Raw genomic sequence first — 14088 nt, forward strand, 5'->3', positions numbered from 1 at the left:
GTAAGAATTGCAAGGAGAAAGTTAGTTATTCAAAGCAACTGAGAAAAGAATGAAGCATTTTTGTATAATGTTTTGTTGACTGATTAAATGAGATGCAACTTCTGTTACAAAATAGGTTAGTTCTCACACAAAAGAAAGTACACCACCATGGTATCAAAAAAGTAATCCTTCAAAAAATAAGAATACAATATCCCACTTCAAGAAGTTTTGTAGATACCTTAAAGAAATATTTCGAAGATGCAGTCCACACCTTTACAGAAAGTAAGAAGTGAAGAAAAAAGAAATTAAGGAATATTAAAGAGTGGCAGTACACTGATTTACATCTTCCTCCTTTCTCTCCTACTCTCAGAAAAGTATCTATATAACAAAATCCGGCTCTGCAGGCAGGATTGTACAAATGAAATTATATATCTGCCAGAAACTTTCCCAGATTCATACACTTCTTCATACAGATATATATTTCATGTTTAGACAGGTTTCTATGTCTACTTCCTAAATAGTATAGCCTGCTTTCATTACAACAGTTAGAAAAGTTATGTTTATAGCCATTTAAGCAGTAAGACCCCACATCAGAAAACAGGATTCCTATGTCCATAACCAGTGCTCAAACCTGTAGACTAGCCCACCTTGCAGCTAAATTACTGAATCTCTTCTTTAGTACCTGTTTGAAGCACTGGCAAGGGAATTCCAGGCAAAAAAACCTCAACCCCCCCAAACAGGCAATCCTAAACAGCCAACTCATTTCTAGCTTGAAATTTGATACCTTGAACTTTCAACTATTCCCAGCACTGACTCAGGTAGATGTGTCAGTAACTTTCTGCCAATGACCTGAGTGTTACTGGGCAATATTTGCAAGCCCAAGTAGCACACATACAAACTCTTTAAGATAAAGAAAAAAAGAAAACATTTTGGACATCCTAAATACTCAGTTTTCCGACAGATGCAAAACATCTTCTGGTTTTTAACTACCCACGCGCACACACTTTCTGTTTTTTTAAATGATAAATTACGTGCCATTGTAGCCTTATCTGCAAAGGGAGTCTTGTCCGATACAACCCCTTCTCTCTTACCATCCCAATATTCAAGCTACATTCTTTCAGGCCACGAAAACACAGCTATCACTGCTGTCTCATGAACAGGTTCTCTTACTGTCATCTTCTGAAATACCCACTTCTTTCCAAGAGTATCTAAACAATTCCATCTAGACAATATATTGATGTGATTATGACCAGCCTATTTTCCCTGAAGCCATTAGACAGTGAAATCTTATTGATATCAGTCAGAAAAAAGACAGGAGCCAGAATTATCAGTCTTAACAGCAACAAATTATTTTTCATCTGCTACATATTCGAGATACAGCTACAAGGAAAGCACGAAGCAGTCACAGCAAGTCCTATTCACTAAAGATAGTTTAAAAATATAGCAGTCAGAGCTCCAAATAAAGTTATGTTTTTGCTGATCTCTCACTCAATTCAGTCTCTAATTTGTCAGAGTTGACTTCTGAATGTTAGTATTAATCCATCGGTATTAATCCATTTGTTTTCATATCAATGTAAAGACCAGCAGTGCATCCATAATGTATTCTACAGATATACAATTTTTTTGAAGATTTCCTGAATGAAAACTCCTACATAGGGAAGATTTTTTTGAATTTTTTTTTTAAAGCTCAAAACTAGGAACGGATCTAGAAACAACGTTACTCCAATAATTTTCTGTCAGAAATTGTACATACTTGGGACACACCTCACTAGAGTACACTTTTATTTTTTATATTCACTGCCTTGAGTGTTCTCCTAAAATGGGAGGACACTTCTGGGAGCTTAATACTCCCTCTGGTGGTTTCAAGGAGAAATAGTGGCATTGTCTTAGGAAAGAAAATACCTGGACTGAGGATGCAACTCTGCAGCAGCTGAAAGAAACCTATCAGGTCTGACTGCCCGGATCACCCACTCCAGGCCCTCCAGCGTGCCAGGCAAAGCACTCCCAGCTCGCTGTACTGAGCACAGGCAGGGAACCAAATCAGACAAAAAGCAAAGGTAGCAGAAGAGACATTTGTTTTAGTTTGGTTTAGATCCCTCAACCAGCTAAGCGCAGGGAAGATGAGAACGAGCCCTAGCGCAAGGGAGGGCAGAATCCCAACAACCCTGGATTCTACTGTGCAGATTGACAATCAACTCAACTGCAAAAGGTACTGTAAATGCCTTCCTTTTTCTTGTACACCACATCTTAATGGAATGGAAATTAAGTTTAAACATTATTATGTTCTTAGTCTGCAAAAAGATTCACAAGGTGAATCACAGGTTCAGAGTGTGGTCCTATATTCTTACAATTTCGCCATCTTCAGACAGAGGTTTAATTGGTGAATACCAATTATAATGAAGCGGTAAATCTAATTCATTCTGCCTAAGTGGAATAAAGCACCTAGCATTCCAGCGTCTGAACTCCCTGTGCACTAAAGCATGCACCTATCATTGCACATAGTGCTATATTCTCTCATCGGAATACAGCAAATCTTTTTACTGATTGCGGCAGGAGAGTACTTTAAAACATAACTCACATGACATTTTATATATGCCCCCCCCGCCAAAAGTAAGATTTTATAAAAAATACAATTGAGACAGCTTCAGCTTCCCCTTAGAGGATTATGTTTTACCCTTTGGTTGAAATTAGGTATGGGTATCCAATATGTCCTACGCTTGGTCAAGTATTCTTGGATAAATAAAGCCATCCCATAACTGTTTTGAGGAATGGTTCCATTTTGCTGAACAAAATCTCATACCGCAGAAAGACATCTCTGAATGGCTAATAAAAAATTCACATTTTACTTTCATTTTATATTTAAAGTTTCAATATGCAGCTATCTTTTTTCAGTGATCAGTTTTATAACTAGACAAAATGACATTTTCAATAAACTTTTAATACACAGTGTACTGATTTTGATGATAATAGATTTGAATAGGTTACAAGCAGACAGCAACACGAGATAAATTTCAGCTGAAACTCAAATAAAAATTTGTAAAAATGAACAAAGCTATACAGTATTAATGCAGGGGGAATGTAGGTATCTCTCCCCAAACTATGGCCTTTGTTGGTTTCTTTTTTACATCCACACAGTGAAGTTGATCAAACACAGAACTGATCTAACATAAGGCATTTCAGGTAACCTACAACTCTTAGAGAATTGAAAATAATGCCTGGGTCTATTTAAAAAAACAAAACAAAATTAAAATCCTAACCCCCCCAAAGGCCCCCAGCCCTCCTTCATCTTTAGAACTACTACTATTTCATTTGAGTTTTAGCTGTTGCATGGAAAGTTTAAGATTTCAGCATAAAACCCAGCTGCTGTCGGCCTCCAAAACTTTTCAGGCACCAGTTTGGCTTGTGCAGAAGTGCACAGAACTTGAAGAGGTACATTTTTGACTCACACAGTTCTGTCAGGGAAATCTCTAACCTAAGTACACAGCTGAGCAAAACCACTTATGACATTTATTTCCCATTAGGGATGAAGAACCTGAAACAAGCTCTATTTATAAACAGTGATTTTTGCAGTTTAACTACAGGAGAAGCTTTAGTTTGGACCATTTTCCATAACAGTCGTTGTTCTCATCAAATGCTAGGGCAACCCTCATTTTTCAAGCAGAAATAAAACCCAACAATTAAAAAACTTTACATGCTGTTCCCAGCCCACCATTCCTCTAGCTCCCTTGCAAGGCACACCGCAGTCTCGGAGGAGGACCTCCTTGAGCACAGGGACAGCATCTAACAGCCATGTTGTTTCTGTAGCTAAAGCTTTGACTTTTGTGGATGCACTCATAAAGCAGGAACTAAAACACTGCAGCAATAACTGAGGATGCCACTGGGGCTCATTTAATCCCAAGAGATGCCATGTATATCTGAAAAAGGTAAGGCAACATTTTATGGTTCCTGACATAGAAAAGCATTACAGTGCTCATAGAATCCTACAAGAAATTAATACATGAGAGGCCTTAACTGGATCAAGGTGTAAAAGAACAGCACGATCATAGGACCCTCCCTTCAGCCTCTTGCCCAAGAAGCAGAGCTACAGACTAAACAGCCCATATCTGCAGCAGAACTGGGTGTCTGATCACCACATTCAAATTTCTAAATACTGTAATTGCTATTAAAAGTGCATACTGTATAATTCTAAGTTATTTTAAATAAAGCTTATTCATTAAATTGTCTCTCTCACCTGACAATTCATTAACTCATTAGACTCAGCTTAACTGCTCCCAACCTGCATTGAGGAAAGACTTTTAAATAGCTAGGAACCTTAAACTAAGTTGTAATCTTACAACAACAACAACAAAAATTGTTCCTCTAGATTGCTACTGGTTTTATTTTGCACACCTAATAAAGAAAATATAAAAAACATGCAATAGATGAGATTTTGCAGGTAAGTGAACAGATTTAGTACTGAACTGGTTTTCTTTGGATCCACAACTAGCCCATGATCTGTACTCTTCTGATTTGCCAAACTGTACCCATCGTGATCCACATCCTACATGAGCACCCAACTACACTTCATCAAATTAATGGAGCAGACTGCATGGCTGGCTTTGAGAGGACAGACGGCATGCAGTTCAGAGTGCCAGTACAAAATTAACCCATCGAACATTTTTTAACAAATCTGAACAGGCACAATATGCTTATACTGGATGAGAAATGCCAATGACATGCACTGCAAAGTAACGATCAAGTATTGGGAGACCTAAAACCAGACCCATAGCCTAACTACTAAATAGGAGTCAACGACTTAAACTATAATCCTGTAACAATTTATTCAGTGCATCAAAACCTGTGATACAAAGTTAAAACTATGTACAAAATTCAACTTAGTGTTGCGTAATAGCCACCAGTATTTTTTATCCTGGGTCCATAAATTCAGAAATCTTTTTCTTATTATACCTAGTTTGCTTATAGTTTTGTCTGTTTTTATTAGACTCACTGAGCTGTTTGCAGTGCATGTGACAGATGATCAAGTTGTTACAGGAAAAAGTGTCACTTCAGTTGAGAATGGAAAGCAGAGACCCCAAAGGGAATGTTTGTGCAAAAGCAGATTTTTTTTTTCCTCTTTTCTTGGGATTTTTGCACACAGCTGTTGATTGAGAAACTGTATTTGGAAAAAGCAGGAAAATGCATTCAACTGAAAGTCTCTACCATAGGGGCTCTGAGCCACGACCCCAGCCTCAAAGGCATCATTTGAAATCAAGTTAACAAGATTTGTTTTCAGTTCACCACCAAAGGTTCATGAAACTGCTGCAAAATTTGAGTCCTCCTCCTCAATATCTGGATGGTACAATCCACAAACAGTTCTTCAATACAGTACAACCAGTATTAAAGTTGCTAACTAGCAGCAATCTTTAAAAAGCATGAGGGGAAAAATATATTTGTACCACCTCCACTACTTCCTCTTAATGACTGTTTTCACACAGATTTTGCTCTTGAAAGCATTCAACCAGCATATGTTTTTAAAAGTAGTTTGATGGAATGATTAACAAAACAACAACAGAATAGCTAAGCATTTAAATCTATTCTTTAGGCATTTATTGGTGCAAGAACCGTTAAGATGATGGGAGGCTACCCAGTTTTGTTTCAAGAATACACACAACAATTTTTCTTGCAACCCTCATTCACTATACAAGGCACCTATTTATAACATTTTGAACAGTTCTCCTTTCAATACCACCATATGTCAAATATCCACAGAGTTTTAACCTATTTTAAGGAACTGACCTTCCTATCTACTGGCCCTGGTTTTAGCATTGCTGGCACAGCTATGCCAGTTCCGCTTTCAATTTATTATACAATTAAAATATTTATTTGAAGACTTATACACTCAAAACAAGAATTTAAATCGTATTTTCAACCTTGAGGGGTTCTCTGGATTATTTCTACAGGATTCCCAAGGGTAATCAAGGCTATAGCTGATGCGTATTTAAGACAGCACTTCTGCCAGAAAACACAAACAAAAAGTAAATTGCGTTCAACTCCCTCTTCCTCTTTAGCCATTCCTTTGTCTTCATGCCATCTTCCAGTGTAATGCCAACACACATTTTTATACTGACATGCAGAAAACAAACAACAGAACAAATTCAGCTGAAAAAATAAATCAGCAGAAAGTTATTTTTCAGCTGGAATCCAGCTCATGGAACAACTTTACAGCTCCTGTGCCAGCAGAAGGCAGAAATAAGCCACTTCGAGACTTTCTGTTAAATATTGTCAGTGCAGAGCTACACACTGAAAAAAACACAATGCTTCAGTAGATTTACATTTGCTATACCTTCAAAGAAAATATTGGTGGATTCACAAAACAAAGAATATTGAAGGGAAAAAAGAAGTAATTTGCCAAACCATTGGTCAAACTGATCCAAAATGGCACAAAGTCATTTATTTCATATTTTGCTCTTCAAAAAAAAAGAAAAAAAGTAACCATTTACTGATATCAGACAATCATTTATTTGAGCAAAACCATGTAAAGACAACATTTGGATGACAAGTCCCTATCATACTCTCTGAAATATATAATCCATAAATAAATTTAAACAAATGTAATTATAAGCAAATTTGAGGATGTACATTTCTATTCTGAAAGAGAATAAAACCCACAAACTACAGAAGAAGTAGGGAAAAAAGAAAACCATTTGGCATTGTAGAAAACCTTTGTAAAACAACTTGGAAATGCATGTGAGAAACATTTGCATTCACACTTGCAAGTAGTACTACTAGCGTTCACTGCAATACAACTAAGTAGAGAGGAAGGAATACACAAATGAAAACACAAATAAGTGTGAACATTAAGTTCTCTTTTTTCTTCTGACTCAGACTTGATGTAAAATCTTTTGCCTTGCTCCTTGAACATTCTAATCATGTTAGAAATGAAAATTTAATTGAATTCATTTGCTTCTGGTGTATGTATCCAAAACATATTTAGGTTAACATCTACTCATTTTACCAAAAGACAAAGCATACTAATTTAGGTGCTTTTTTTTCTCCCCCCCCACCCCCCGCCCCAAGTGCACACTAACTCTGAATGTTTATTCTACATTAAGGGTACTTTTCTGCAGTCTATTTTAAGTTACTACCAAAGAAGACTAAATACAACAGTCCAAGAGCACACCTATGGAGAAACATATGTTTCTGGATCTAGCTCTAATGGAAAGTTCAGCTGCATCAGAAGTTATTACCCTGCAGTTTTCCGCAGCTCCTCTGCCAAAGGTTAATTGGCTATTGGATTTACTGAAGAAAGTGTTTCCTGCATGCGCAACTTTCTGGATTGAAATGGGCTAAGGAGTCTGTGAGAGGTGATGAGCAGGTAAAAGCTGATCAATTAACTGTAATCTCTCCTATCAGCAAAACTTTCCAGATTGCATGTCTGCACAGCCAGCTTGAAACAATCTCAGCCTACCCCACCCATGCATTACACTCACAGGGAAGAGCCAGTTTCAGGCTCAAAAATCATTCAGTTGCACAAGCAGAGCAAAGCAACTACACTGCTTCAGACAGAAACTGGCTCAGAGGGAATGGAGTAGGTGACCCTATGTACCTGATCACATAGATAAGCCTTTAATTCAAAATAGAAGTCTGCATATACAGAATCACAACAGGCCATTTCCCCACATAAAGCCCCCAAAGCTGCAAACATTCCAAATTAACATTGCTTATGTACCACAGCCTTATAATCTACCATTCCGGACTTAGTACTCTAAAACTGAAGGTAGAGCTGAAAGAAACAGTATCTCACTACCTTCTCAACGTTAATATTAGTACTTGTGAGGCATGCGGTCAACTGAGACTTGATCTAAATTCTCTTTTCAAACCCCTGCTCCAGCTGACCCTACAGCCCTCTGAGTAATCATGCCAGCACACATGAAGAAGCATGCGTGCTGAAGGACTGGTTCTTTTGGCAGCCAGACTTTCAACGCGATACACACCCTTAGGTACAAGAATGAATTCAGATGTCTAGAGAATGGCGTAACAAGTACTTTACAGACATATGTGCAGAAAAGATAGCACACGGATAAGGAAAGCATTCTAAAGTAAATGTTAACTGCAGCCATTTCTTAGTGGTAAAGGCACACAAAGCACAGAACATGATTTGATTTCTTGAACCCAACTTGAATTTTTTAGGACAGGTAGTTAGGAAAAGGATTTTTAAATTTGTGACCCGAAAGTCATTATAATAACAGAGAACATAATAAATTATACAAAATCAAAGTGTAATGCATATGTAGGGATACCTAATCATAGGAAATAATGAAATATAAGAACTGATTTTTATTAAAAAAGTGAAGACCATAGAACAAAAGTCAGTGCAATAACCAGAATTATTATTATATGCACTAGTCATCAGCAAATGTTTCTATTTCTGTAGCTGAGCATTAAATGACTTTGTACCTTGGACCTCTACTTAGACTACACTCACCAATTCATCTCAGTCTAACAGCTGACATTTGAACAGCCATTAAAAATCAACTATAAAAGCACTTTTATTTCTCCATCCGTATTCCAGGTGAGGGATTTTGAACCTACACGACCAAAATTGTTTGAGAATCTGTAACTGTTTTATGCTGAGAGCCTTATAAAATCCTAGGTCTGGGGAGATAAGCTCTCTCCTAATAGGGCTGGAAACCTAGATTTAGGGAAAAAAAAGTTTTATATGCACTGCTTCTGTATGAATATACCTTCACAGACAGCATGGTACTCCAAGCTGTTATGTGTTGTAAATCTATTACAAATTTAACCTGTAGTAAATTGTATGTGTTTCATCTAGACTGACACACCAATTGCTCCATGCTAAGAAAACTTATCTGTGCATACATGCGGTTCAGCCAGTTAGCCTCCTCATTTAAGTGCACATCCTTGAAAAAATGAATTTGTACTGATACAATATTTGTAACTTAATTGACATTTTTATGTAAGAAGCTGAACAAGCTAGCAAGTCAGGATCTGACAGCGGCTACAAAAAAGAAAAAAAAAAAAAACGTAAAGGAAAACATCACTGTTTCTTAATGCGCTGCACTTTAAAAGTTCGTGCTGGAAAGTAGGAAGCCCTTAACGGAAACGGGAACGTCCACCGCAAACGGGGAAGCAACCTGCCGTTGAGGAAGGGAACCCGGCACGTGCAGCGCGAACGTGCCCGGGACCCGCGGAAGAGAAGCGACAGCGAAGACCGCTGCTCGGCGCAGACGCCCCTGAGGCCAGCCGCCCGCCCAGGCGGCACCCTACGGGCCCGTCGCCCGGGCAGAGCGGCCAAATCAGCGCCAGAGCAAGTTCCCGCTGGACAGAGAGGGGAGCGCTGAGACGGCGGGACCCGGGAGCCCGAGGCCGTCACCGGGCAAGGCTCCGGACCGCCCGCAGCGAGCGGGCCGGCCCCGTTCTCCCGGGGCGGAGGGGTCGCCACCCGCCCGGGGCCGGGCGTGAGGCCCCAGGCGGCGGCGGGAGCCACCTACGTCTTCCGAGACCCCGCCGGGGCCGCTGGCTCCGGAGCCACCGGGGAGCTCCCCGCGAGGGGGCAGCGGCCGCTCCCGCCCAACGACCCCGCCCCGGGGCCGCCCCCTCCCCCCCGCGCCGGCCGCCAACAATAACAACGCCGCTCGCCCCCACCGATAAATCTCCCCGCAGGGCCACCCCATTGGCTGCTCCCGCCGCCTCCTCCTTCCCCATTGGCCACCCGAGCACTCACACCGCCCCGAGTCCCCTCCCCACCCCCACCCTGCGCCTCAGCCCCGCGCCCGGCTCCTCACCCGCCCGGCCCGCCGCTGCCCCTCACCGTGTAGTAGGAGAGGAGCCCGGCGTTGTAGTCCAGCACGAACCAGCGGTACTGCCAGCCCTTCATGACATTGGTCCATTTGCTCAGCGGGCCCTCCATGATAGACGCCATCTTAGGCACCGAACCGGCACCGCCACCACACGCACCGCCCGCTCGGTGAGGGGAGCAGGGGAGAGACACGGCGGCCGCCAGGAGGGAAGGGGGCGGGGCACGCAGCGAGGGGGCGGGGCCAGGAGCCACACTTCCCCGGAGGGCGGGCGGGGAAGGGGCGGGGCTTGCGCGCGCAGCGGGGACGCGCGTCGGCGCGGGGGAGGGGCGGCAGCAGCCCAACGGCCGGAGGCGGGGCGGGGCGCGGTGCAGCGCGGCGAGGGAAAGGCGGGCGCGGGCGGGGTGGTGCGTGGTGAGGGGAGGCGGGGGTCCGGAGGGCGGTGGGGGGCTTGGGTTTGCGGGTGTTAGCTGGGGGGTCCGGTCCCTGGAGTGGCGGGGCTTCCCCTCACGGCTCAGGGGAGGCAGAGGGCTGCGCGGTGGCAGCGGTGTGGCCAGGGCACGACGCCCCGGTGCCTCGGTTGTGTGAGGGCGGGAGGGCGTTATCCCGTCCCCTGAAATACTTGGCACCACGGCGCCTTTTCGTTTCTCTCCCTGTTGTGATCGTCCCTTCGCCTCTCTGTTGTTTGCCTGTCCAAAGCGCCGGTTGGCCTTGCCAGTCGAGTCCAAGGGCCTGGGTCTTCTCCTGAAGGGGCTATATGGCCAGGGTCCAGGGTGTATAAAAAACATTCAGGACTTGAGATAACCTTTTAAGGGTAAGGCTTATTTAAATGGGACACAGCTTTCCTGTGGTCCGATCCAAGAATGTGGAATGAATTCCCCAGGAGCTACGGACAATCGTAAATCTGTTGTTCAGTGCGAGGCATGTTCTTTGGCACTGATCTTCTCTGACAGAAGTACGTAACTTCGGTTGTACTTGAACACAAAAACTTCAAAAGACCCATAGAGATACTCATGTTCCTTCCTAGGGATCGACATTATAGCAGCAGATATGGTGCTTTTACCGTGAGGTTTGTGTTTGTCATGCAATCTTTACCGTATTCATGGAATAACTTTTTCCTTTTTTTAACCAAATATAAAACCATTTTTTTCTTTTTATGATTTTAATATAAAAATCCCTTTCTAGTAGAGCTGAAATAGGTCTAGTGTCTTAAGACATTGCAACTTTATACTAAGTTAAGCTAATTTTAATAGAAAAATCACCCCAGTTACCCCTTCTGTGAGAAAGAATCACTCAAAGGCAGAGCTTCTGTGTTTGATTTTAGAAAACAAGAAATACTTCCATATTTCTAATTCATCTTCCCATTTCACATTGCTTACTAGTTTGTTACCTAGTGGAATTTATAGCGTTGACTTTATAATACCCCTTGGAGTCACCTGGTGCTGTGTCTATGCGTGGTGTTAGCAGTTTAATCTAGCTAATGCACAATTCAGTCTTGAAAGCCAGCTTGCTGATTTTGATAACATTTTTTTTCAAGCTGCATATGACCTTAGTAGTCTGTTTTCTTCTTTAGTTTCACTGACTAAACAAAGTGCAGCTGCCTAGAGATTATACCCAGGCAGGCAAAACAAAAAACATCAGATGGTGCCAGAACATTACTAGTACTACCATTTAAAGCTGTAGTTGGACTGGAGCTTTATTATCTCAGATCACTACTTTGTATTATACCACAAGAGTTGAAACTATGCAAAGAGCTCGTGCAAAAAACCTCTTGGCTTAACTGTGAAAGGGCTGTGTGTAGGCAGAGCATTCTCAATGAGAAATTCTCAACAGAAGAGCTTTCTATTTACCTTGGTTTGCCAGAGGCTGAATTTGCTGAATTTCGGCATACACTGAATATCTTACTAGTTCTTTGTTCTCTTTGACTTTTTTGAGGGGAAGTGTGCCAAAGACTTGTCTCCACTAGAAAAAGCATGTATTTGAGCTAGCTCAATTTAGCTAAACCTTAAAAGCCCTAGAGTAGATGGAAAGGTTGTGTTAACAGGTGTTAAAGGATAATTCATCTCAAGGTTTCTTTTAGAAATGTAGTGTGGATATTCTCTTTAGGTGATTTGGCAGAGATCAGAGAAACATTGTTTTTTAAAAAAAACCACACAAATTGAAATAAATACATACAAAATTGTAATCTGTTATCAGCATTCAGGATACAATATCCTATGGGTTTATGTACTTTCTTGACATGCCAGGATGGTGTGTCTTCTGTGTATATCAGATTACTCCAGTATGTGTTGAACATGGTTCAGGAGGGCATTGTTGAAGGGATTAGGCTTAATTAGTTAGATCCTTCTGATAAAGGTTCTAAGTGCCCGTTCAAATTGTTTTGAAAGATCAGCAAACATTTTAGTTCATTTAAACAAATCAACAAACTCAAATCAGCCACAACTGTGATATAACCTACCTTTATATACTTTGTATGTTACATCATCAGCATCAATGGTTTTGAATAAAAAATTACTTGAAGTTAGTAAGTTACTTCCTTAATACAAGAATTCAGTTTGCTTTCACATGTTCTGTCTGTATCCAATTTGGAACAGTTACAAAGAGCTGTTATTTTCTGTAATTATAGACAGTTTTATTGTGATGTTCTCCGTATTTTACAAAACTTAAATTAGACTAGTGTGTCACCCTCTTTAACATTAAGTAGAGTACTTACTGCCATCTGAGAGAATTACGTACTACAGAGACCAACAGAACTAGGCGGCAAGCAGCAGCTGTTACCTTGTGCTGCCTTTGTTTTATACACTGCTCCATCAGCTGAAAATCTTGTCCAGCATTATTCTCTTGCCACACAGAGGCCTCAGTTAAATTACCTTGCTGTAGTGTCCCAGCCACGCACAGATTTCCTGACCAGCCACAATGTTTAGCCCATAAAGCAGCCTCTGGAGTACTCAGACTGTCCCAGCAGGAATGTAGGGGGAAACCTCAGATGTGCCCAATCCTTACTGTGTTTTCCAGAACATCCCAACTTGCACCCGAGTTTTAAAAATTTCTTCTATGTTCTTTTCCTTTGTCCAAGCTTGTCCAATAAATTATGTCTGGGTTTTTTTTGGCCATTACAGTTTAAATACATATGGTTTCTAGCCAAGAGGAAGGTACTGCAGATTTAGAGTAAATACCAGTGAAGGACCAGGCTAGAGGGAATGAGAAGCAGGAGTATACTGAAGGTCTGATTCTTTAAGGGAAAATGCTTTTCTGTTGTAAATTTTCCTGAAGTTATAGCTGAACTAATTTTGAAGAACCTCAGTGACGAAGTTGTGTGGCTTGTGGGTTTCCTTAAGGGTGTCTGGGGGTGTGACTGTAAAGTAGCTTTAGCTTCTCCCAACAGCTGCAATTGCTTGGGGTTCTGTAGAACATGAGGAAGCCATTTGAGAAGAGAACAAATGACATTTTGTTTCCTTTTTCCACTTCAGAAATGGGCTGGTAGTTTCATTTTGTATTTCTTGTCCTATTGGGTCACTGTGTCAACTACGGACAACATAATCATCATAATTAAGAAATTATGTTTTAGCCTGATGATGGATGATTCTTTTTCTGCTTGTTGGTAGCAAGTAATGTCTTTTATTTGTACCTTCAGGAAAAAAATTTCCTCCATTTGATTTTTTTATGGGTAACAAATGCACTAATAAACTGCACTCAAGGAGAAGATGAAGCCTTCTGTGTCATCTTCAGTCTCCTGCTACTGTCCTTTAAAGGTATTTTCTAGTCCTTCTATGCATATGCCGATTACACAAAGAATAGGAACAATGTCAGAGCCTAAACATTTGTTATTTTATTTCTTCAGAATTATGGTTGGTTTAGGGGTTTATGGAGAGGAAGACAGATGGGAGAGAATCATCTTTACGCTGCAAGCAGTCATTCTTAAAAGAGGGTAATTAAATCAAGTATGCCAATAAGTGCCATCATAAGTAGATTTTCCAAATAGATTTATTATACTGTCACTGGTTTTAATACAAATGTTTATGAAAAAAATAAGCAATATAATGGAATGAAGACAGTAGTTCTCTGTCTTTCTGAGGCAAACAAATCATTCTATCTTGGGCCTTTCTTCCCAGTTCCTGTATGATCCCAGCAAATAAAAGCCATTAGCAAAAATTTTCCCAATCTTGTCCATTTTAATCTAGTTTTTCTCTGATCTTAATGAATTGTCATAAATTCCTCTAGGTCAGGGATGAGGAACCTCCTTGAGGGCTAAGCAGACCTTTCTGAGCCTCCTAAATGACTCCATATTAGCATACACCAGAAGAAATCAAAT

General features: G+C 41.0%; 1 protein-coding gene across 3 annotated transcripts in view; it reads right to left on the bottom strand.

Annotated features, from left to right (window-relative positions):
* The window catches only part of OSBPL9 (oxysterol binding protein like 9), a 63031-nt gene extending 53085 nt beyond the window's left edge, over nt 1-9946 (bottom strand). For 2 of the 3 annotated variants that reach the window (XM_087733271.1, XM_087733269.1), the window contains exon 1: nt 9791-9946. In XM_087733271.1, coding sequence (XP_087589397.1) covers nt 9791-9901 — 111 coding nt within the window. In that variant the 5' untranslated portion in view covers nt 9902-9946. Of the gene's footprint in view, nt 1-9764 lie in introns of all 3 variants that reach the window. The other variant, XM_087733270.1, reaches the window with a different exon arrangement.
* Nucleotides 9947-14088: the final 4142 nt, after the last annotated feature.

The sequence above is a fragment of the Nipponia nippon genome, unplaced genomic scaffold (assembly GCF_047370975.1).
Source record: "Nipponia nippon isolate SJK-2023a ecotype South Korea unplaced genomic scaffold, ASM4737097v1 scaffold_5, whole genome shotgun sequence".
NCBI classification, from domain to species: Eukaryota; Metazoa; Chordata; class Aves; order Pelecaniformes; family Threskiornithidae; genus Nipponia; species Nipponia nippon.